The sequence below is a fragment of the Phaethon aethereus genome (assembly GCF_964289735.1).
Source record: "Phaethon aethereus genome assembly, chromosome: 3".
NCBI classification, from domain to species: Eukaryota; Metazoa; Chordata; class Aves; order Phaethontiformes; family Phaethontidae; genus Phaethon; species Phaethon aethereus.
Window position 1 is genome coordinate 91,353,528 of NC_138576.1, and position 22,265 is coordinate 91,375,792.

At 38.0% G+C, this 22,265-nt stretch overlaps 1 protein-coding gene across 2 annotated transcripts; it reads left to right on the forward strand.

The window, feature by feature from the left end:
- Nucleotides 1-7,919: 7,919 nt before the first annotated feature.
- On the forward strand, nt 7,920-21,476 carry SLC30A6 (solute carrier family 30 member 6; the record flags this gene model as incomplete). Of its 2 annotated transcripts, XM_081997202.1 has the most annotated exons (13): nt 7,920-8,000; nt 8,618-8,702; nt 9,655-9,697; nt 12,296-12,361; nt 12,784-12,864; nt 14,118-14,153; nt 14,996-15,090; nt 15,914-15,962; nt 17,938-18,057; nt 18,355-18,457; nt 18,750-18,797; nt 19,375-19,443; nt 20,979-21,476. In XM_081997202.1, exons 2-13 carry the CDS (start codon nt 8,675-8,677, stop codon nt 21,474-21,476), a joined length of 1,236 nt encoding a protein of 411 aa, XP_081853328.1. In that variant the 5' UTR covers nt 7,920-8,000; nt 8,618-8,674. The 2 variants fall into 2 exon arrangements, with proteins under 2 accessions (XP_081853328.1, XP_081853329.1); XM_081997203.1 differs by lacking the exon at nt 19,375-19,443.
- Nucleotides 21,477-22,265: the final 789 nt, after the last annotated feature.

Here is a 22,265-nt window from a genome sequence, read left to right on the forward strand (position 1 = left end):
TTTTTATTAGTGTCTGCCAAACACAGAAAGGCCCTTGGTCTTCCTATTCATAAAGCTTGTAAACTTTCCTTGAGATCCTTTGCACGTTAGAACTTTGAGAGTAACACTTCTGGTTTTGAGTGTTCCCAAGTATTTGTTACCAAATTCTTAACACTTTTTTAGTGTTTTCCTCCACTTAATCCTCCACTTAATTTTGAGAAATATGCTAGTACTTATTTCAAATACATACCTATTGGCATGTGATAGGTACCTGAAACATAGAGGTAGAAGTTCCCATCTGCTAAAACACCACGAGTATGCAGCACAAAGCGTCAAGTCTGAGCTGCTACTTCAGAAAGAAAAGGAACTAGCCTTTTTGCTGCATTGTACAACCAGGTCAGGTCAAGAGAATCTGTGTGCCTGGTACCACTGCTTTTTAGTTACCTGTTCTGCCCTGATTGTTTTCTGTGTAATGGATGAACTACAGATCTATAAATTACTTCTAGAACACAGTAATAACTTAATTTTGTTCTGCAACATCAGTTTGCCTCACAGCTGCTGGATTTTTAGCCTGTGACCAAGTGCTCATTGGTTCGTAAAGCTCCTTTAAATGTCTGTCTTATGCTATTTTCTGAATAGTGTCTTTTAAGAATAATTCTGTTCCCCTTAACGCATTGTCTCACATCTCCTGGTTTCTTGTTTTACACGTACTGAGTAAGTCCCAGCTCAGTGATTCCTGTCTATGTGTTGGATTAACTGTGTATAAAAGCAGATCTGGGGGAGGTACCCCAAACATACAAACCAAAAAACCCCAAAACACCCCCTGCCCCCCGTATTTCCCAAATGATGGTATTTTATTTATAACTCTGCAACCACAAAATCACATTATGTTCTAATACAGTATAAGCAGGACAGCAGCTTGGATGCTTTTAACCTTTGCAAAGATTGGTATTACATTAGGTCTCTAAACCACCTTTTTCTTTTTTTTCCTGAGTATGTCCACTGCTAATAAATTACTTGACCTACTTTTTTTGAGGTGATTAGGAAGCAGCTTCTCTGGCCTCCTGCAAGTGTATTTTACTGACTTAAAGTGTAGCAGTTACTGGAGTGAGGAAAAAAACAACCCAAACCTAAGCCCTCCTGGTTTTTTTAACAACCTTCTTCATATACCTTTGCCTCTCTTTATGAAGCAGGAAATGCACCTTTTACCTTTCTACGTGTTGGAAGAACAGCGTCTTCTCAGCCACCACTGGTGGCATAACAGGAGGGAAAAACTCAAGCACTGTGTGATGTTCTTTCTCCTTAAAATGAAAAGCTGTCACCTGTTAAAATGTTCCCTTTACTAATGTTGACTTTTCTGTAGAGTACACCAAACCCATACAGTTTCTCTCCTTGTGGCCAAGACAAACACCATTTTAATACTAAAGAGAAGCCTTAAACTAGGATATTTATGCACATGTAAGTCTGTCTTGTTAGTTTCTTAGACTTTACAGAGTTCAGTGTATTAGAAATAGACATTCTGCCCCTGAGACATCTTACTGACTCTACTTCAGAAAGTCAGTTGCCAATACAGTGTTGTTGAATATGGCCATGCAACTTTGTGTAGATAATAAATGTGGTAGTAACATTTTAAAATGGAGAAGAATGGAATCTCTAAACTGAGAAGGAATGTGTTGTCGCTGCATTTGTTAAAGGCCATTGCTGATTTCACTGTTAGATTCTCTCAAATGTATTGGTTATTTTCTTTTAGAATCTTTTCTTTAAATATTCTTTTCAATATTTTTTTGTTTTAAATATTGTAATTATAATTCCACAGGATGAGGAAGTTAACTGACACTTCCTCCAAACACAAAATCATCTTCTGAAGTATGGGGGAATGTGTATTGTTTTTTCCTGCTTATCATGTAAATCATTAACTGTCTTAGAGTAGAAACTGTTTACTTTGTCAATAACTACCTCCTGACTTTGGCAATAATTGGCAAGGTATACACTCCTCCAGTGGATTAAATATATTGGTTAAACACTATGGGTTCTTCAGAGTTTGATCTCTTTATTTACAAATTCTTGATGTGATGCCCAGAGACTATGGTGATCGACCTTGTTTTGCTGTAAGACCTTCCTTGCCTTCATTTAGGCACTTCTTCAAAATCCCATTTCAGAGAAGTGGCTTTGAGGAAAAAGGTCAACATTCTTTATAACTAGTTAATACAGGCATATTCTTGTAAGATGGAAGGAGCGTAGCCTCTCAGCTGTGCAGGCTTTGTTACCATTACAAGTGGGGAAGAAAGTACTTTATCTAATAGTCACAGACCTATCAAAGGGACTGGAAACATAGAAACAGTTTTTGCCACATGATTCAAATTTTTATTCATGTGAAGGGCTAGTCAGTATTTTTCAGAAATCTGGATTAAAGTGACAAAAAAACAAAGCTGGAGACAAAACACTAAATATATTTGACAACTCCAGTCTGGGATGGGGTTAATTCTTGTATTTTGTTGTTTTGAAGCACTTTTGTTTCATTGTTCTTTTAAGAATGTTTTCTGAAATGTTAAACACCATTTTATTAATAAGCAATGTAAAAAAAGCATGATGAGCAGTCACATAGCTTTAGCTGCACAATAAAATGTTGTATTTGTCTGTTCTTACTGTTCTCTTGTCTGTTTATTAGAAAAAATGTCCAAAATTAAGAGCCTTTTTATTAAACCTGAAGCCTACTTAATTGCTCCTGGCTTAAAAAAGAAAATAAAATCAGGTGTTGCATACCAGATGATGGAACACTAAATATGTGAATACCTCATTTAGTTTCTAAAGGACATAACTCAAGTTCTTGAAACTAATGTAAATGGAAGTGCTGTTTCCTAAATAAATGTGCTGAAAGTGTGGGCCTATCCTAGTCTTGCTAAATCACAGTGAAAACCAGGAAGTTTCACATAATTCTAGTAGTCATGGTAAAGTCCTGAAAATATCAAATAAATTGGCTCCAAATAGCTATCAAAACAGCAGCTTTTCTTTTGCTGGCAAGGGGAGAGTGCTGCTATTATTTTTGAGGTAATCTAAATTCTTCACTTCACCCCTATCTCCTTACTGTTTTGTAATTCTTTCTAACCATTGTCTTCAGGCTGCATCTGGACTGCTAACAATTACTGGGTTTCTGTTCTTACAGCCTGAAAATAAGAGTTAAAAAACCACAACTGGATTAGAGTAATTTTAATATTACACATCTGGCAGCACTAGGGGTCTCTCAAAAAGCAGCCATGACCACTGCTCTCAACACCTCATCATATCAATCACTGTTAAAGCAAGGAAATCAAGTAAAAATCAATACACCAATCAGGAAAAAAACCCCCAATATTTTGGAGTGAAACATAAGAGCTATTACTGCTTCTGCAGGGCATTAATTCCTTACGATAAAGATACTGTTGTTGTCTATGCAGGATAATTATCCACTATCTCTTGCTGTCTGAAATGCTACTGCTTAGATGTAGATTCTGAACCACTGAATTTATTTCAATTAGCAATTTTGTGCATAGATTACAGATTATTACTTAAATAGACTCTTATTCTTGTAGACTTATTCTTGTAAAGGAGATACTTGCATAAATTTAGTGAAGAAGCAAGAGCCTGAAAACAATATCCCAGCATTTGCTATGTTGAAATCTACAGATATTATGGACTTGGCAGCACACCCTGGTCTCAAGTATCTTAGACTCATTAAAAGATAAATCTTTTCTCATTCCAGCCAACATGGTATGAGACAGCTCCACACTTAGTGTCAGAAACATGCATATTTCTGATAAAAAATTAAAATACAGAACTACATAGATTTTTAAGTTTGCCAAAAAAAGTGAGAAAATTAAAGTTTGGGCTTTTTCCACTCATGCCATCTTCCTGCAAATTTCCAAATACTTTGCAAACTTGTGAAATCCATCCTGTTTCCTGCAAGGATGCATATGGCTCCAGAACAGACAGTTAGGCAACCTTCTCTAAGTAATTTTTTAATTTTGTGTGTAATGATAATACAGAAAGTATTATGTAGTGGTGAAGGCAGATGTAATTTAACTAAAATCAATCTCTCAACACATCTGAATGATTTATTCCAGGTGCTGTGGTGTAGCTAGGGAAAAAAAGGTGGGAATTTCAGAAGCCTACAACCAACCTAGTAATGAGCAAAGTGTGTTGTTTTTATGAAATGCTTTTGAAGATTCCACTTTTTTTTGGCAAATATATATTGTAAGTACAGTTTGTTCTTTCTCATATTGTAACTTCTATTATTTTCAAGTCTCAGTAATTTCTAAAAGGCCTCAAGCTTGCGTCAGTTGTAAGACACTCTTGAAGACTGCTTTTTTTGTTATATGCAGAATGCTAGAATCAATTGTGCTATTAATTGTAGTATTTATCTTCTGTGAATTGTAGAAGTGCAGTTCCTTATAGCTTCTGAGAAGAAATACCCTAAGACATGAAATAATCAAAAATCCTGATAATGTGTCAATAATGAAGTAATTAAACAACTTTGTATTGTTGAACATATCATACAGATAAAATGTTACCCTTTGTGGTTCACCCAACTTCTAATTTCCTGGTTAAATTTGAGTGGAGGCAGCAGCTGCAGCCTGTAGGGAGTTTACATACCACAACATTGCAGTTTGAATTCTCTTACCCATCATGCAAATTTTAGAGTGCAAATGGATTTTTTTAAATTGTTCCCAGACTACTTCTGTATGCTAGAAAAAATTCTTCATTACAGCCAACAGCTTAGACTGAGCAGCAGGTCTGAGACACTGAATATGTGTCTCATGGAATACAATTACCTGTCCAGTCTGATAGTTGTTCTTAATTAATGATACTGTGTCCTATAAGGACCAGATAGACTCAAAGCCAAAGCTTTGATAAACCCGATTTTTTTGCTCAATAATGAAATTGCATGCTCTGCACATGCACAGGAACCCGAGACAATACACACACTCTTTTCCACTCCTTTCCCAAAGGCAATAATAAACGACTGCTCCATGACCAAATCTTTCCGTACATTAAATCCCATGCAGGTGTTTTCTAACGCTGTTCTCCTTAACAGAGCGATCCTAACTTCCAAAAAAACTTCAGTTCTGTATTTTGTTCCTTCCGACAGAAACGACTGGGCACAGTGTAGTGCTCTGCTACTCAAGTCACACGGGGGGCTGCTGTCCCCTTGCAGCCCCCGTGTCCCAGAGCCTCAGGAACAGTAGGCACAGTACCCTGAACGCGGCTCTCTTTCCCTTCCCGCAAAACCCGCTTTCCGCTTTGTATGACGACAGACTTTGGGATGGGGTTAGGCTGACGGTACACCACTCTGCGGAATCGTAACGCTTCCAACCGTTTTAACACGCTCAGAGCGATGGGAGCAGTTCTCGGAACCTCAGCACACAACCAAGCGACCAAGTTTTCAACAGCGGAGTTCCTTGTGGTTGCGAGAGCTACTGTCCTTTGCAAATTTTGCGTACTGCCGGTAAAAAAAAAAAACCACTCCGAAAGTTGCGTACTTACCGCTGATAATGCGGCACACAGCCGCAGAGATGGCTGGCTGTGGCGACGCTGACATGATTTTAGGTGTATTTTTGTGCGGAGGGTTAATCACGCTCGGAAGTAGCGAAACAAAACCGCCCTTGCGGTTTGGAGTATTATGACCACCACGACAGGAGTCCTTCGCCTCGAATTCTCACCGATAAGGAGTCGCTAAAACGCGGGGGAGTTTCACCCAAAACCCGTGTGCCACTGGTGAAGCCAGTACCTGCCTGCTGCCTGCCCCCGGCTGAGTAGGAGCTGAGAAGGCGAGGCGAGCTCCTCTGCCGGGTAACAGCAGGCCCCACACGCTCCGACCGCGGAGAGCACCACTTAGCCTTACGCGTTGCGTCTGCTCCGGCGCGCGGCCTTATGGGTCCGTTCGTTGCCGTAGCGACGGAAGCTTCCTCCACCTCTTCCGGCTTCGCATGGCGCCGTCTCTTCCGGTGCGAGGAGTAATATGGTGAGTGGCCCCCGCTGGGGGGAGGGAAGTCTGGTGTGGGAAGGCGGTGAAGGGGCTGAGTAGGACCCCTGCTCCCGGGCGGGCGGGGAGGCCTTGCTGCTTCTGCCGCCGCCGACTGCTGTGGTTGGGCGGGTCAGGGCAGAGCGCCCCGGTGCCGGCCCGGCCTGGCCCAGCCTGGCGCGCGCCGCGCCGCCGTTCCGCCGCCCCGCTCGCTGGGGCGAGCCGCCCCGGGCCGGCGGTGACGTGGCTACGATCGGGGATCCGCCCGGGCGGGCCGCCGCCGCGTTCAACGGCGGGCGGCGTAAACCCGTTGCCGTTAGGTGAGCGCCGCTGCTAGCCGCCCGCCGGCGGGGCGGAGAGCTGGGGGAAATGCCCTTTCGTCGAGGTGGCGGGGGAGCGGCCGGGCCTGGGGCGGCCGTTAATGGCTCCGGGGCCCGGGAGGAGCGCGCGGTGTGGCTTTCCGTATAGTACTTCTTCAGGCCCCCTTCGCCCTCCTCCCGTATCCCGTTTCCCCGGCCGCAGGTGGGTCTCCAGGGCTGGCGTGGGAGCCTGGGCCTCGGACGGCTGGCGGGCAGCCGGCACGGCGGGAGCGGGATGGGCGCTGGGTGCCGTGGAGGGCTTCGCCGCCGGAGGTGCGTCTCGAAGGCGAGGGGATGTGCCCGGCCTTGCAGCTGGGCTGCGATTTAAGTCTCGGCCTCAAAAGTTTTTATTCAACACCAAGCCAGGCAGGGAACTGCAGTTCGCCTCAGGACCAGCCAGCTGCATTGCCCCTGCTCCCGGCTGTCCGTGAAAACACAGGGCTGCTACTCCTGCTATGCATGTCTTGATTCCCAGAGAAGGAATTAATTCTCGTGGGAATGACCACCGTGTCTGCTTGTTCGGCTGGGTGTCAAAGCTTTCCCTTTCTGTGCTGAGCGCAAATGAATTGACGTCGGTATTGGTAACGGGCGCAGTCACCTGTTGGCATCATGGGAGGAGATGCTCCCACTCGTAGAAATACTTCTTGCACAGCTGGTCTAGCACCACATGGGGACCTTCAGTGGCTGAGGGTAGCTGCCTTCCTGCTCAGCACAGAGGTGTTTTTCTCCGTTTTGTTGGGCAGAAGTGTAGGAGCTAGGGAAGCTGTAATGCCAAAGTGCAGCATCTGCTGAACTGGAGCTTGCTTCCAAGGGTGAGCTATGGCCAGTATGGGTTTGCGTGGGGTTCTCCTCTGTGGTACAGTGCACGGCATCCTTCACCTAAGCAGGGAGGTGTGGCACAGCAGTACTGGAGATAGTGCTAACAGCATGGGAAAGCAATGGATACTAAAGCAATATAGCAGCCTTCATAAGCAGGCAGTCCACTACTTATTAGAAAAGCTTTCCAAAGTGTACTGTCGTTCTATATGTCTCTATTGAGAAAAAAAACATTATCATGTAATGATTTCCTAGTAAAGAAAATAGTAAGTGCCAGCCTTTTGCCCCATGTGAGCTAAACTTGGGACCTAGAATACTGCTTTTTTAATTCATGGTGCCAAGGTATTTATTTATTATTTCTGCTAATAATAAATAAATATAGTTGTGCTGAAAAATGTGTCTGCAAGTTAATTGAGTCTGTTTTGGTGACCAGCCTGACAGCATGTCTTTTTGTCTTCTGCTGGCAGTTACAGATGCAATAGTTTACAATCAAACCTTGTTTCATCCAGCCTGAAATTGCTGCACATGATAGATCACCCATTACAAGTCCATTAATTTCTTTCACAAATCAGAAGGGCTTTTCATGTGGAAAGCTTACTTTGTTGTATTTAATGTTTATGGGCTATCTCCCATTAACAAAAAACTCATTCTGATTTTTCTGTTTCTTTGATATAATTATGAAATAGTTCATGAATAAAGATATTTTTGCAAATTTAAACTATGGCTTAAGTAAAATTTTTAATTAAACTTTTTTTTTTAAGGGGACAATACACCTGTTCCGCAAATCACAAAGATCATTGGTTGGAAAGTTAACACATGAATTTAGGCTGGTTGCAGCAGATAGGAGGGTAAGTATTTCTTTTTAAAAAATGAATAGTAATAAAAAGGACGTTAGCTGTGATAAGTTAAAATACATTATTAACTTGAGTATATTTTGAGAATTTTTCTTTGAAAATTTCTAGCTGTGCTTAAAAAAAAATCCAGCTGAGAAACTGGATTCCTTCCTATGCATTGTTCCTGTCAGTTAGTGTTCTCCAGAATTGTACTTATTTAATGCGTTCAGTAGAACTGTAAGCAGAAGATGCACAGATGTTTTTGGGACCTAACTTCCAGCACAGGGAAGGGAACCCACTAATATAAAGTTCTATAAGTCTGCCTTCAGAATTCAGGTGGTGTGTGCTGTAATAAAATGCAGATATTATACAGGGGTGATTTTTTTTAGACCAAAAAGGTATTTTAATCATGGTACACAAGTGCTATCTGTAAATGAGTTTTGAGACAATCTGTGAAGTTAAAAATAGAATATGGGCTTGTTATTTTGAAATGAGTTGTAAAATTTTGAGATGGAGGAGAAGCCAGTTCTGCTTGCATGAAGACGTAGTGCAATCATGCTTTTTAAAACAAGGGTTTTTTTTGTCTTGCAAATTTTGGAATATGTAAAATACATGTTTATTCTCATCAACAGTCGTGGAAGATCTTGCTGTTTGGTGCTATAAATTTAATATGTATTGGCTTCCTGCTAATGTGGTGCAGCTCTACAAACAGCATAGGTAGGTGGCTCTCTTGTACTGAAACTACAACTGACTACCATGTGTTTCTTAGCTTGCCAAGTTCCAACATACTAAAAAAAGCCAAGTTCAGCACATAATGGAGTTAGGTGGCTGCACAGTCAGGTTTGGAAAGTGCTTCCTTTTGATATGCCACAGTTGGTTTAGGAGTAATTCTCACAGGCAGGTGTGGATGGATGAAAGTCCTTCAAAGTTTGCAAGGTTCTTCAGACTTGCTGACCATTTTCTTCCTGCAGTACCCTCTTTATCTTTAAGAATGCGAAAAAGTAGACTTTTAAGCTAGTCTGTAAACCTGTTCCTTATATAAACAGTACCAGTGACATATAGAGATCCTCAGTTGCAGTTGAATGAAGACAGTGTGGCAAAAGGCTTTTCTGATTGCAGGAATGCCCCCTTTCAATATTTTGTATAACTTCTACTTGTGTATAGGGGCTCCAAGTTGCTTCCCATAATCTGTACTGAAAGTACATTTGTAATTTGTGACACAGGTTTTCTTGCAGTTTCAAGATGGATCAGAGAAGCAAAACAAGTAAATTCTGTTGAACCTACTTTTCACTGCAGTAATGCACATAAGCCATCTCTTGTTTTGGTGGAGGATGTGTTACTTGAAGATCTCCTGACTTTTCTGTATTTAAATTCCTAGTCACAACTTAGTCACAAGCTTAATACCTTTTGTATCTGGGCATTACTACGTGCTTTATTAGAATTAGGATTTCCATAATCAACCTGTGTATAAAATAAATATAATGGTGTGTTTACAAGACTCATATTATATACACATGCAAAAGACGAAGAGACTTGCTCTGTCACCAGAGACAATTTGTGTAGATATAAGATGAAAAAGAGCTGCACAAGAGGAACTTAACGAAGAATACAAGTGATTTCTGCATTGCAAAATTATATTAAGTTTTAATATTTGCTGCTTTTTTTACAGCTTTAACTGCTTACACATATTTGACAATCTTTGACCTTTTCAGGTGAGTTTTTTCCATTTAGTCTTACTGTTCATTTGTGCCTGTCTTTGTATATTTCTATAGAATTATATATAGAATTATATATATATTATTCTACATATAAAATTTATTTACAGATAAATTTATTTAGGGTCATCAGTGCTGCTATTTAGAGTAATCAGTGATGAAACACTTTATATTTTTATATATATATATAACTTAAATGAGTATAAAATTGTACATCACCAAAAATAGGTGATGAGAAACAGCAATAGCTGTACTGAGAGTGATTAGTAACAAAGCAATTCAGTCATGAATTTCTCTGTGTAGATGTGTAACAACATAAAACAGAATCCGGCATCAAACTGTTATCTGGTGGTTCATTTGGAACATTTCCCTAATACCACAGTCATTGGTTCTGAAGTATCCCTCAGTTTTAGTTTCGGGAAACAAGGAGTATGTAATCCTGTTTCTATTTCAAAATATTTCAAGAGCTAGATCCTATGCCCTCTTCCAACTGGATACTTTTAATATTTTTTCCTGTTTCTGATCAAAATTATATTAAAACTACTTCTAAGTATGAAAATTCTGAACACTTCTGATAATATTGTTAATCTAGGCATGAAATATATTAAATTATCATCTGAGTTGCAGATTGGTAGATTGGTAGTAGCATTTGAGAAATAAACTGCTTAAAATGCATGTATTTTTTTTGATGATTAACCCACATTATCTTCCTTGCTAGCTTATAAATTATGGATCAGCTATCTGTAGAATCTGTTTTCCCTACTACATACCATAGCTTATCTGACTGATAGTAAAACTTTTGTAAGTAACAGCAGCAAACATGCAGAAAGGAAAATGAATTGTTGATATGGGTACAAAAATACTTAACTTGATCTGTGACTGCATTAGAATTGTGATATACCTTTAATGAATCTCTTAGAATTTTGTATCTGCTGAGTTTTGTCATCTTCACTCAAAATACCCTTTTCACCTTGGGGAAAGTTCTGACATTGTATTTCATAGTTGTGTAGAATGTTATTTTTTGCGTTTTGGGAAGAGGTAGAATATCCCTGGCACTGACATATTAGGTTAATTAGGGGACGGACTAGAAGATTATTTTAACTTCCAGCAAGCTCTTTCGAGGGTTTTGATCTGCTGTAAGGGTGAACAGTGCTCAGTAATTCTGCTGCAAAGATCAATTTCTGCTTCTTTCATTTTTGTCATCTTCCTGGTAATTTATGATATCCTTACTGAGTATGTGAAATTACTGTTTTGTATATGAGCAGTATTATTTCCTCTGCATTCGCTTTTACGCCACACAGCTGTGGATCAGGTTGTGAGGATGTGAACATTCAGCAGCTGTGGGGATGAGTTCTTGATCCAGCATGATTTAACATGGTCATTAATTATGAAAGAGCTGCATAAAGGCACAGATGGCACTGAATCTGTGAGGCTTCCAATAAAAAAAATTGTCCAAAGGGGTCAATAGAAGGAAAACAGGCAGAGGAAATGAGACTCATCCTGGAAAAATTCAGGCTAGTACCATGGGGATAACATAATTGGAATTTCAGACGTTCAATATGAGAGGAAAAACTTGGAAAGAAAATAGCAAGAGAGACCTGCAGCTGTCAGCGAATGGCCAGTTAGATTAGAGCTTGTGTAGATGAATGCAGCCAAAAAAAGCAAACCTGTTTTGGCCATATATGTAGACAAATTACACTGTGGAAAAGAAAGGTAATACTTGGCATAGCCTGAGACTTATTCCAGAGTGCTAAATCTAATTCATGGTATATCTGTAAAAGAAGAGTTTAATGGACAGCTTGTTTTGCTTTTCACTAGGATACGAAGGACATGACACAAATGTGACAGTCCTGTCATCTTGCTCATCATGTTCCTTCTCATTTAAATGGCCTTTCTCAGGTTACAGTATTTCTAGGCAAGTTCATAAAGCACATGTAAGAAGAGCATTTACTGGGTGTCTCGTGTGATATTTTCATAGACTTTGGCTTTGTACTTTTCATTTGGTTTTGTATTTTTCATTACTATGTGAGATACCAGACAATATTAAAAATGATTTTCTCAAACGACCTTTGCCTGTTAGTCAGATACTGGGGTACCTGGTCTCACATGTTCCAGGTCCCTTTCAGAAAAATTCATGGAGTGCATCCAGGTTAAACACACTGATTGTGCTGTTCTGTGTTGGGGCCTCAGTGGAAAAATGCCTTGCATTTGGAGTTACAGTAAACTTTATTTAGGCTGAGAGATCTTCTATATTGAAGAAGGTTGGTGGTAGCCTTTGTAAGCGCAGCATGCCCTAAGTACAGCATTGGACTGTCTCCTGGTTTGAGACTGACTGCCGTGCCGCTAAAATTATTTGCTGCCCTTTTATGGGAACAGCTGAAACATCATTGTGCAGTCTGGGTTTTATTTCCAAGCACAATATTTTCTGGATCCACTGGAACCCTCATTGTGACAGTGGTGGAGGTGTTGAGTTCATGGTAAGACGTGGTTATATTCATTTGTTCACTTCTGGTGGCTGAAGTGTGTATTTGTAGATTATCCAGTTTGTAAAGGCAGCAGTTATTTATCATAGTCTAATTCTCCCCCTTGTTTCAGTTTGGTAACATGTCTAATAAGCTACTGGGTAATGATGAAGAAACCCAGCCCAGTCTATTCATTTGGGTAAGTACTAATAACAAGATCTAGTGTTTGATAATACAACATTTGATACATTGCTGACCAGCATTGCCTGTATTCCCCAACAGCCATGACTAATAATTGGTGTGTAAAAGAGACTAAAAATAAGGAGACCCAAGACTGATGCTGTAAAGAACAGTTACAGAGCAGGGAAGGAGAGGAAAGGGGAGGTACAAGAAAAAGAATTAAGAAATGCTTTATTTTAAGCTGTTTGTGATAAGTGGAGTGTTGGCTTAAAGAAATTGAAAAGAATGCCTGTTCCATAAAACTTCCAGTTTCTTCCCATCTATCTGCTCTTGAAAGAATTTGAAATACTAGGTCTATCCTGCTAGTTCCTGCACAGACCAGAATGCATTTGATGCATTGTTCAGTGTTGAGTGTTTCTAAACGTAATTCTCGAATTTCAGGTTTGAAAGGTTTGAAGTTCTAGCCGTATTTGCATCTACAGTTCTCGCACAGCTCGGTGCTCTCTTTATACTGAAAGAAAGGTAGGGATATGTACCATTTTCTTTATTTTTTGTTATGCGCATATTCCAGATTGAGCAAAAACACACGCATTCTGCAAGTGCTATCTGTAGAGAGATACTGTAGAAAAAACGTAAGTTTTTTTTAAATATTGCTTAACCTTACGGCTCACTTATATTGATTACACTATATGTAGGCTTTAGATGAAATTACAGGAATTGATAAATGTAACTAAACAGCTTTCAAGGAAAAGACTCGGTGTTCTTAAGAATCATATTTTCCAAAAAGATAGGTATTTGATGCATTACACTATACATCTTGACTTTTTAAGTTCATTAACAAATACAACTTTTTTGATTTTTTTTAATTCAGTTATTTCATGAAGTAAAGCAACTTCATAATAGTTTAAACATTCAGATCCTTAATATATCAACTTCATCAGTCCTTCAAAATTTGCTTAAGTATTAATTTAACATACCAACTATGGAAGCATTTGTATTTCAGGAGATTCACCTAAAAAATTATTCTAGTCTTTAAAAATGAAGAGGCTTTTGTTAATATGTGGAATTTTAAACTGGAGCAGTGTACCTTCCATTTTTCTATTTTCTATTCAAGTGCTCTATTTTCTCTATAAAGGGCTATGTTAACAACTTGTGAACCTATAATATAAAATTGCTCTTTTGTACTGACAATGTACTGGAATGAATTCTAATAATGATGCACTGTCAAAGCCTCCAAGTTTTTGAACATCAGTTTTAGAAAATTCCCAAAACTTCATAGGTTTTTCTGTTACAGCTGAAGCTCATTTATTTTACTGGTGGGTAAAAAAAAGATTTGTATCTCCACCACAGTAGCCAACATCTGCTTTATTTGGCCTTGCTTAGTGAGAGGCTGTAAGTGAGGAATTTCAGACTTAGTTTGTTGTGGTTATCAACACCAGTGGTGGCAGTAGCAGTATTGCAGTATTTTTTGACATGTTCATTTACAAGCATGTTTTCATTCTGTAGGCAGCATTCATAGCAGCTAGCAACTATGTGGCACAGTTTGGAAATAGTTGGGAAATCTAAATTACAGGCTGCTTCATTTCAGTGTTAAATGCTTTCATCGCTTAAAAAAACTGTTGTGCTTATTTAAGCAGTTCATTTTTTTTTCAGTATTGTATCTGTCACGTTTTTGTTTATGATTGGCAGCTAATTCTTCAGAACTGAAAAAATATGCTTCATGTATCAAGGTTTTATTGTATGAATATAACTCAAATTTTCAATTATTTTTGTAGTGCAGAGCGGTTTCTGGAACAACCTGAGATACACACGTAAGAAATTATTTTGACATGTAAAATGATAGTTTTTTCAGTGTCCCTTTGTGTTTCTAATTCTTAATCTAGTATGTATTAATTATGCAAATACATTCAGCACCAAATTGGTTTTGGTACCTTGGCATTTGTTTCAAACTATGTGCAAGCTATATTGCAAACAGTTTTTTCAAGGTACAATTGAAATGTAATGCACATGCTCTCTGAAATAATGATTGAACTATATATTGCTGATTTTGCTAGCTTAGTCACTCTTATTTCTTATGGAGGCCTTTTAGGAGGCATGGTATGTGGTGTGGGGGAAGGATGCTGTGATCATTACAGAACTGGAGGTGTTGCAAAGATAATGAAGACTATAAAGAATATGGGGAAAGGAAAAGAAAGTGTTATGGGGCAGAAGACTGGGACATGGGATGTATGGTGAAGTTGTAGTTCTCCTAGGAAAGGGTAGGGGCGTAGGGAATAATTCCATAGGAAACTAAACTTTTTTAGCTCTTTTGCTGAGGGGACAATGTATTTATATCTTCAGGGGACAAACATATATGTGTGTACCTATATGCAATTAGTTAAGAACTGTTACTCAACATTATGAACATTATGTACAGCCTAATGTGATAACACTAACGTACAAAGTTCAGTGATCTCATATTAACCCTTAAAATGAAAGTACACTGCCATTCATTAAGCATTACACTAGTTTATTACTCATGTTTTCAGTGTCAGTGAAAGATAACAAGCAAAGTATTTTGATATTGTTACTAGTAATTACAGCTTGATTTCATGTTTTGTGATGATGCGAAATTAAGTTTTTGTTTGTTTTTTTTTTTCCCCTCCCTCCTTAGGGGGCGACTGCTGGTTGGTACTTTCGTGGCTCTCTTTTTCAACTTATTTACAATGCTTTCCATTAGGAATAAGCCTTTTGCTTATGTCTCTGAAGGTATGTGATATATTAATCTGTAACAAGAATTGGGAAAAGATTTTAATGTTCCTATTTTTATCAAGGTATAACTTGTCTGGTAACTTTCTTAACTAGCATGTATATATTACTATTACCTCCATCTTCATGCAGTTTAGAATTGCCATCTGAATTTCAACTCTAGTTTGCTTTTAGGGCTCTCTGAGTAGTATGTAGTCATTAATATGATAAACTGAGTATCATTTTAATGCTGACGTACCCTTTATTTTCAATCTTTTGGATTCAGCTAGTGAAGGTCATCTGACAGATACCAGAACCTTGAAGACAATTTATGGATATATTAATGGATTAAAATAAATTAATGTAATAACTTTTCTTAATAGCTCTTTTACTGGGACTTTTTCACTTTGAATTAGGCTTGCAATCATTCCTACTAACTGCTGGGAGACGGTTGAGTGTTGTGAAAAATAGTAACTTGTGAGAAGCCATCTATTTTTCATGGTTTTCCATGTTTTTTGCCAGAAATAATGCTTCATTTCAGTGAGCATAGTTGTGCTTAAATTGTTTGTTAGATATTATACTTTATATTATATAAAAGATAATTATGATGATTATAATCTGCAAATTGTATTTGTATTTAATCAGTTCAGGTTATGACACAGGCATTTTACTGCCTGGAGAAGACAGACTTTGTTGTTTTTTTTTTTAAGTGACAGTGAATATGTTGAGATACATTTATTCATTCACAGTGTATTGGGTTCTTACCTTAAAATAAAACTTTAAAGTGTACTTTAAAATGTATGCCTTTACTCCTAGTAATTTTATTACCACCTTTCTTTCGCAGCTGCCAGCACAAGTTGGCTTCAGGAGCATGTTGCAGATCTTAGTAGAAGGTAAAGCTTTATAATGTTTTTCAAAATTATTAGCTGCTGGAAGGCAGTGTTATGTTTTTATGTATAATAACAATTTGGATGGGTGTCGAGGCATAAACTGTTGTGTATTAGAGCTTTTAAAATAGCTTTACCTACTTTAGGTCTAGTGTATGAACTCTAGAGCATACATTGTCTCTCATATTTCCCAGATACAGCAATCTAACAGAAATACATCTTTCTGCATGACTTTCCCTTTGAATGTGTTTGGTACATTGTATGCAGTTGTCCTTGGATGAGCTGAGGTAAACTAGCTTCATCCTGTACAGACTTGAACTGCATTTCTCAGCAATCATTACCTGAGCGTTTTGTAGTAATTTGTGTTTGTGATGTGGGCAAATGACTAGGATGGTTGTAGTTTAAATGTGATATATGAAACAGGTTACTCACTGAAACATAGCTATGGAGACTCCTCACCTGTCCAGTAGGAAACTGGAAAGTCTGCATCTTCAGGGGCTGAAGCAGTGTTGCTCATTCATTTTGTCTGTTAGCTCTCTTGCTTGTATTGATACCTGAATGCGAGATAACATCGTTTGCAAATAATTTTGTCAGATGTCAGAAATATTTATTTTGAGCCATACATGTTCTTCCAAGTACTTATGCTGTCAGTATCAAAATAAGAATTGTAAACCCTGTTGCATAACATGTTAAGTGTGCTGCAGTGCCTCTCTGTTTCTGCATGTTGTGATTTTTTTGTATACAGTTGAGGAAAATAGAGAATGCTGGTTTGTTAAACAGAAGAGTTGATTTTATGCAGATATAAGGTATTATATCATCAGACCCAAATTCTACAGAACAGCTTTGGAAGACTAACAATAGTGTTGCCCAAGTACCTGGAGTTTCAGTTTTAAGGGGGGGAAAAAAAAAAAAAAGGTGATTAGCAATCACAGACACTAGCAGAGTTTTTTTCTTTGACGAGGTGGTAACACAGTGTTACGGGGAAAGACACAGATGGATAACTTGAAGGGCTCCCAGATCAAGCGTCTAGAATTACTGCTGGATTTTGAGATAACCTGTAGACAATTATGCCAAGAATTTTAAAAAAATTATTAAATCTGGTTAGTACTTATACTATTTCAAATGTGTTCTGTGAAGCAGTGCTGATTACAAAATATCTGCACCTTTATATAATTATGCAGATTAAAATTCTTACAGGAGGAGACCAGCACATAATGTCTAAGCATAGGTCGGTTCCAAACAGCAACAAAACAATTCATGTTGTCTTTTTCTTTAGATTTTCCACTATGTGACATGCACTTACATTCACTGAGAAGTACAGAAACCCTTTTTTCTGTTCATGCTCCCACTGATAGGAGATAGCTATAAATAAGTAACTTGTCCCAGTGTTCCCTCATGGGTTTTTCGATCTCCTTTTATTTAACTTGCTGGTCTCCTCCCTTTTTTCAGACTCCGTCAATTAGTTAGCTTTGGCTTCAGAACACTTTTGCACACCAAGGTGGCAGATGGATTGAAGACTAGTGATATGACCCCCCCAAGACTTACATGTATCTAGTAGCAATATCTGAACCTGTAAGGTACTTGTGTACAGCTGACGCAGCTAGCTATGTTACCAGAAAATAGAAACTAGCACAAGATACGTTTTTTAACATGTAGAAAAAATGTATAAAGATTAGTGTAGTATAACGTTTTGTAGATAGGAAGATAGACTTAAAGCAATTTTAAGATGCAAGAGGTAAATATTAGTTTCAGGTAAGAGAGAGAATGTAATGTGGATCTAAACTTTATTAATTTTTGCTGACATTGGACTACTACAAAACTTTGAGCAGAATTAGAAGGGCCTTTACAGTCTTCAGAGACATCATTTGCTGTGACTGCAAGGTGTATTTGAAGTCAAATGCTGAAATAATGGGTGTAACTTTTGGGTTTTGAAGTAATGACGAACAGCTAGCTGACAGCTGCTTTTTCTGTTTTGTTACAGTATTTGTGGAATCATCCCAGGATTGAGTAGCATCTTTCTGCCACGAATGAACCCTTTTGTCTTGATTGATATTGCTGGAGCTCTAGCTCTTTGCATTACATATATGCTCATTGAAATCAAGTATGTACAGTTGTTGTTTAAAAAAAAGTAACTCTTTTTGTATCCAGTCTATGGAAAATTGCATTTTTTACCTGAAAGGAATGATCTAGTAAAAAGCTGTGTTTTGTATGAATGGGCTTGCAACTTCATGAATATATTAATGTTTTTTCAAAGACGTATGGTTCATATGAGACTAATATGTGTAATAGTCTGTAAGTGTGTATCATTTAAAAGAATGAAAAAGAATCAAAAGAAAATTCTTATGCCTTTCAAAAACGTAAATACCTGTTTTTCATTAAAATTGCTCTTTCTCCCTAGCAATTATTTTGCTGTAGACACAGCCTCTGCTATAGCAATTGCTTTGATGACATTTGGTACCATGTATCCCATGAGTGTCTACAGTGGGAAAGTACTACTTCAGGTAAGGCAATGTCACAAAGCAAGGTTTTTTGGTGTTTTCAGTTTTGTCAAATGCCCTTATTTTTTTAAAAACGTAAAATCTGTTTTAAACATTTGAATAGAAAGCATTCCAAGGGGAATTTGTGACGTGCTAGAAGAATTTTAAGGGCAGTAGAAATATGCATCATGAAGAATTTATTGTTTAATGCCATTAGTCTTTTGTGTAGGTAGACCAGACTTAGACTGCCTTACTTAAACAGGGCCAAGTTAATCTTTAGTAAAACTTTTTTTTTTTCTTCTTCTTTTTCTTAAAGACAACACCACCTCATGTGATTGGCCAGTTAGATAAACTTCTTAGGGAGGTAAGTCAGTGTATAATACATAACACAACATGCACAGCTAACATTAAATAAGGATTCAGGAATATGAATAGTTTTTGTGAGTAGTCCAAGAAGATTGCTAAAGAAGTATTTTTTTAATATTACTTTTTAGCTGCATGTAGAAAATATGGATCTTTCTAAGATGAGTAGTGTTGTTCAGGTATCTGGAATAAATCTGTTAAAGCAGTGCAGACTGTTTTTATTAACTAAATTCAAGCTACCATAGTTTATAAATGTGAGTGGGGGGAGGAAAAGGAGTACAGGCAGCTGTTGACTTACAGCGTATCAAGTTGAGAAAATACTGCAATTTGGCAGCAAGAGTTACTTGAAATGTAGATCAACTTTTTGGATGGATTTGGATGTTTAAGGTTATCAAAAGTACGGTAGATAAGCATTGGTGGCATCGTTAACGGACATCATCCATTCTGTGTATGAAATAAAAGCTTCCATTCCTGAAAATGCTGTGTTGTTCAGTTATGTGTAAGAGTACATTTCTGAAAGTATTTGAAACATTATTTCTAATTTATTTTCGTATTTCTGGATGTTTGTGTAAAATTAGGTTTCAACTTTGGATGGTGTCTTGGAAGTTAGAAATGAGCATTTCTGGACATTAGGGTTTGGCACTTTGGTAAGTTACGTCTTTATTGTCTTTTTAGCCTTTAAAAAAGAGTTGTCAGTCATGACTGACAGTAGTCAGTTGTCACTACTCAAATTTTTATTTAAATGAAGTAAGGTATTTCTTCTGAAATTTTAAACGTAAAAAAAATTGATGGAGTCAGTACTCGGTCCTTGTGATTTATTGCAAAACTTTTCTTTTCCTGTCCATTATATTTTTTAAAGCTTTGTTATTGGTTAATATTATTTATGTATATTGCAGTTCTGGATTAAAGCATGCATTTTGCAGCTGTAGAGTTTCTTTTGTATTTTGTCAGTGAAGAAAACCCCAAACAACAGTAAAGACATTTTTTCAAACAGTATTTTAGTGTTAATTGTCTTAGAGGGGAGAAAAAGTAAACTGTAAACCTTCAGGTACCAAAGGTCTACTCTAGAGTACTATGTTTTCAGCATTTCTGTGGGGAGTGGTGGAATAAACCAGCTACAGTTGTCTGTTGATATTCTGTAAGCTGAACGAAATTAAGGGGTTGTTTGTGATAGAGAATGATCACACAGAACTCAGTTATTCCTAAATTGAGGTAGGTCTGTTGTAACAGCCGGTAAATTAAGACTGTTGGAATTTTTCTCTACTTCTGAATTCTTCTGGTATGCTAACCTTCTTAAAAAAAAGAACAAGGCAGCAGCTCTGACTTGCTGATGTGAAAATAGTTTTCAGTTTACTATTCAGCTACCCAGCATACCGGATCACAGCACTGTTGGATTGATCACAGATATTTACAAAACCTTTGTGTGCATATTTACCTATTGGCATCTTCCAGACTGTAGTAGAAACTTCCTGAGACCTGGATATGTTTTCAGCTGCACCGTCTAATGTAATATATAGCACAATATAGCTTATATAGCACAAGCTGTGAACCATGGTCTTTATGAAATATGAAGTGAAAAAGCATGTTGAGGGGTTCTGGTTTATGTCCTCTTTGCTTCTGCGGCAGTAGTTCAAGGTAGATGAGAGGAAGCGCTGCTGAGAGGAAGACGGGGGTGGCCCGCAGTTACATGCACGTCCAGGAGAAACTCTTAGTCAGAGTTCCACAAGGGTCATTGCCTCTGTTCTTCCTAATGGTCCCAATCTGAGCGTGTCTGCCATATGTGTTGTCCTCTTGCCTGCTCCAACAGCACAGTGATGATACTTTTTCCTAAATTTGGCATATGGAGTTTGCCCGCACTTTGTTCTTCTTTTGGGCCACTTTTTTCCTGGCTGTTGCCTTTCCTTTCCTGCCATCACAGGTTGTATTTTACAGTTTGGTTTTAAGACTTGCTTTTCCTGAATAATGATCTTGATGTGTACCTAAGGGATCATACATTAGGAAAGACCAAAATGTATCCTAATTATGGAATTATTAAATAAGTTTCTTAATTTAGTCAGTAGTCTCCACTGTGAAAGGTCTTTGCATAATTCTCTTCAGGATAACTTACCTCTTTGTGACTGCATACAGAGAATCTTTATTGGAAGCAACAGTTAACAGCCAACTTATTTTTATCACTTTCTAGGCTGGATCAGTACATGTCCGAATTCGGAGAGATGCAAATGAACAAATGGTACTTGCCCATGTCACTAACAGATTATACACATTGGTCTCTACCTTGACTGTTCAGATTTTCAAAGATGACTGGATCAGACCTACCTTATCATCTGTGCCTATTGCAAACAATATTCTGAACCTTTCGGATCATCATATTATTCCAATGCCACCTTTGAAAGCTGCTGATAATTTGAACCCTGTTACATCTACTCCAGCTAAGCCCAGCAGCCCACCACCAGAATTTTCTTTTAATACACCAGGCAAAAATGTGAGTCCAGTTATCCTTTTAAACACTCAGACAAGGCCCTATGGATTGGGCTTTAATCATGGATCCGCACCCTACAGCAGTGTACTCAATCAAGGATTTGGAATACCGGGAATGGGAGCAACTCAAGGATTCAGAACTGGTTTTACAAATGTCCCAAGCAGATATGGAACAAACACTCGTGGGCAACCCCGACCATAATAAACACCGTTATTTATTGTACTTAAGGGTATTGACTTAATTCTTTTATTACCCAATTTTTATAAACGTTTGGAATGTCAGATCATTCTAAATGGCTGGGAACAAGTGCATTGTTCATATTCATGAAATGGTTAAATTGCAATTTTTTTCTTTGCATCAGCAGTAGCCTGTGTAACGCCACAAATATTTTCCAGACTTATGATGCTTTACAGGTAGTTTTTATAGAGTGTCTATTTCTATTCAGCTTTTTATTCACTTTTCTTTACTTTCCCAAGAATGTATTGAGATATAGCACAACTCCGTAAGAGAGCATAATTGTGACCAGGTAGCATTTTTTTTTCTCATGAGAATTGCTTACTGAATGCCAAATACCTGAGAGACTAGGAAATTGCAGAAATAGAAGTCCCAGTTTTTAGAGATGTTTTGATTGCTGTATTAAGCCATCTTTTGGCAAAGTCACAATTAGTTTTTGGTTGCAGATATCCATCAGTATTCATATTGTGGCCATTGTGAAGACAATCTGGCATTTCAGATTCCAATTAATTTTGTAAGACTATGTTTTTACATTTTTATTGATGCTTTTCTAGAAATTCAGATGGTTCAGCAACCATTTTCTAGTTGTAAGTATTCCATATTCATCTCTGATATCTCTTCCTTTTTGATTTAACGGCAAAATTATTTAGCAATATACTGGGAAATAAAATATTTCAAACTTAAGGTTTTACAAGCATCTCTTTTTTACAATCAAGCCTATTTAAGATACAGAGCAGATGGCTGTATTGTTTATGA